Source organism: Brugia malayi (genome assembly GCF_000002995.4).
Source record: "Brugia malayi strain FR3 genome assembly, contig: Bm_v4_Chr2_contig_001, whole genome shotgun sequence".
NCBI lineage: Eukaryota > Metazoa > Nematoda > Chromadorea > Rhabditida > Onchocercidae > Brugia > Brugia malayi.
The window spans coordinates 11,182,942-11,184,295 of NW_025062476.1; the positions used below are offsets into that span (position 1 = coordinate 11,182,942).

At 28.3% G+C, this 1,354-nt stretch overlaps 1 protein-coding gene across 1 annotated transcript; it reads left to right on the forward strand.

The window, feature by feature from the left end:
- Bm17544 (Uncharacterized protein) lies at positions 1–486 on the forward strand (the record flags this gene model as incomplete). Its single annotated transcript, XM_043079240.1, has 2 exons — positions 1–10; positions 305–486. The coding sequence occupies 2 exons, from the start codon at positions 1–3 to the stop codon at positions 484–486; spliced, it is 192 nt and encodes a 63-aa protein (XP_042935174.1).
- Between the last annotated feature and the right edge of the window lie 868 nt (positions 487–1,354).

The window sequence follows — 1,354 nt, forward strand, 5'->3', positions numbered from 1 at the left end:
ATGAACCAAAGTAAGTTATACAAAAAATAAAAAAGAAATCAGTATATACATCACTTCATTTTAAGTAAGACAATTGCGCAATTGTGGAAAAAATACATTTTATTGCTTTGGAAAGCTTGGCATATTCGAAATTAGGTTTATGCTAAGAAGATTTTCAGTTTTTGGAATCATTATTAGTCATCTTTTGCTATAGATTGTATTTTAGATTGTTTGAACTTTAGACCATTATGCACTAAACCATTCAAAACAGTGATTCCATCTTTTCTCAAGTCGATTTTTCAAAAATAAACATTTTTGCTTCCAGATATTACGAGCTTGTTTGTTGCAAATGAAATGAATGGTAGGAAGTACGGTACAGTTGAAAATAATACAACAATTAACAAAAATCCTCGATGGAATATTAGCTTTTTCACCGAATATTTTGACTGCGAATGTTGGCAGAAAGTTGAAAATAATAATTTCAATTTCCATAAAGAAACAAGTTAATGCTGCTTGAATTAATGTCGACCACTCGTAACTATTAATTTTTCTAGTTCTCATTTCGATTCTAGTAAATATCCTTGAAATTCCTAAATTCAATTCTCTGTTACTCCATTAAATTAATAAATGTGTACGAAATCCAGAAAAATTTATCAGATTCAAAAAAAAAAAAAAAAAAACTCATTCAAAATTGATTTTGAAAATCGTCTTGCAGCGTAACATAAAAATTTAATGATTTATATATTAGTTCAATCTCATTAAGCAAAAAATAACATATTCTAACTTTTGTTTTGATTATGTAACGAGAAACTCCGATTATGTCGGATACCGCAGAATATTGCAATATATATAACGAACACAGCAATAGGTAGTGATGCTGTCCAAAAGTGATAAAATCTGAAAAGTAGTGCAATACTATAAAATGACATTTAACTAATGCTTAATATAACTGTGAAAAATTGAAAAGTACTAGTACTATAGCATTATTTCGAGATGACTGTAAGAATCTTTTGAGGTCAGTGCAATATAATAGCTTATATTGAAACTTTCCAGTCTGGTATTGTTCATTCGAAATATAAATAGGAAATCGTATGTTAATTATTTTGATGCTTTAACCTGGATTCATGCTTAGATGTCACTTAGCCAAATGTCTAAAATAGGAATTTCCTGTACCTTCCACAAAATTAGCCTAGCCTTAGTACACTAACAACTGTTATTGGTTGGTAAGCAATTTATAAAGAGACGAAAATTTAAATCATATTTAAGTGGATAGTAGTTGATATTTTACATAGTAATTTATCATTGTCTTCATATTTTTTGCTCTCAACTAATAGTATACGGTAAGAAAAGTTCACATCAATTTTGAAAGAGCGTA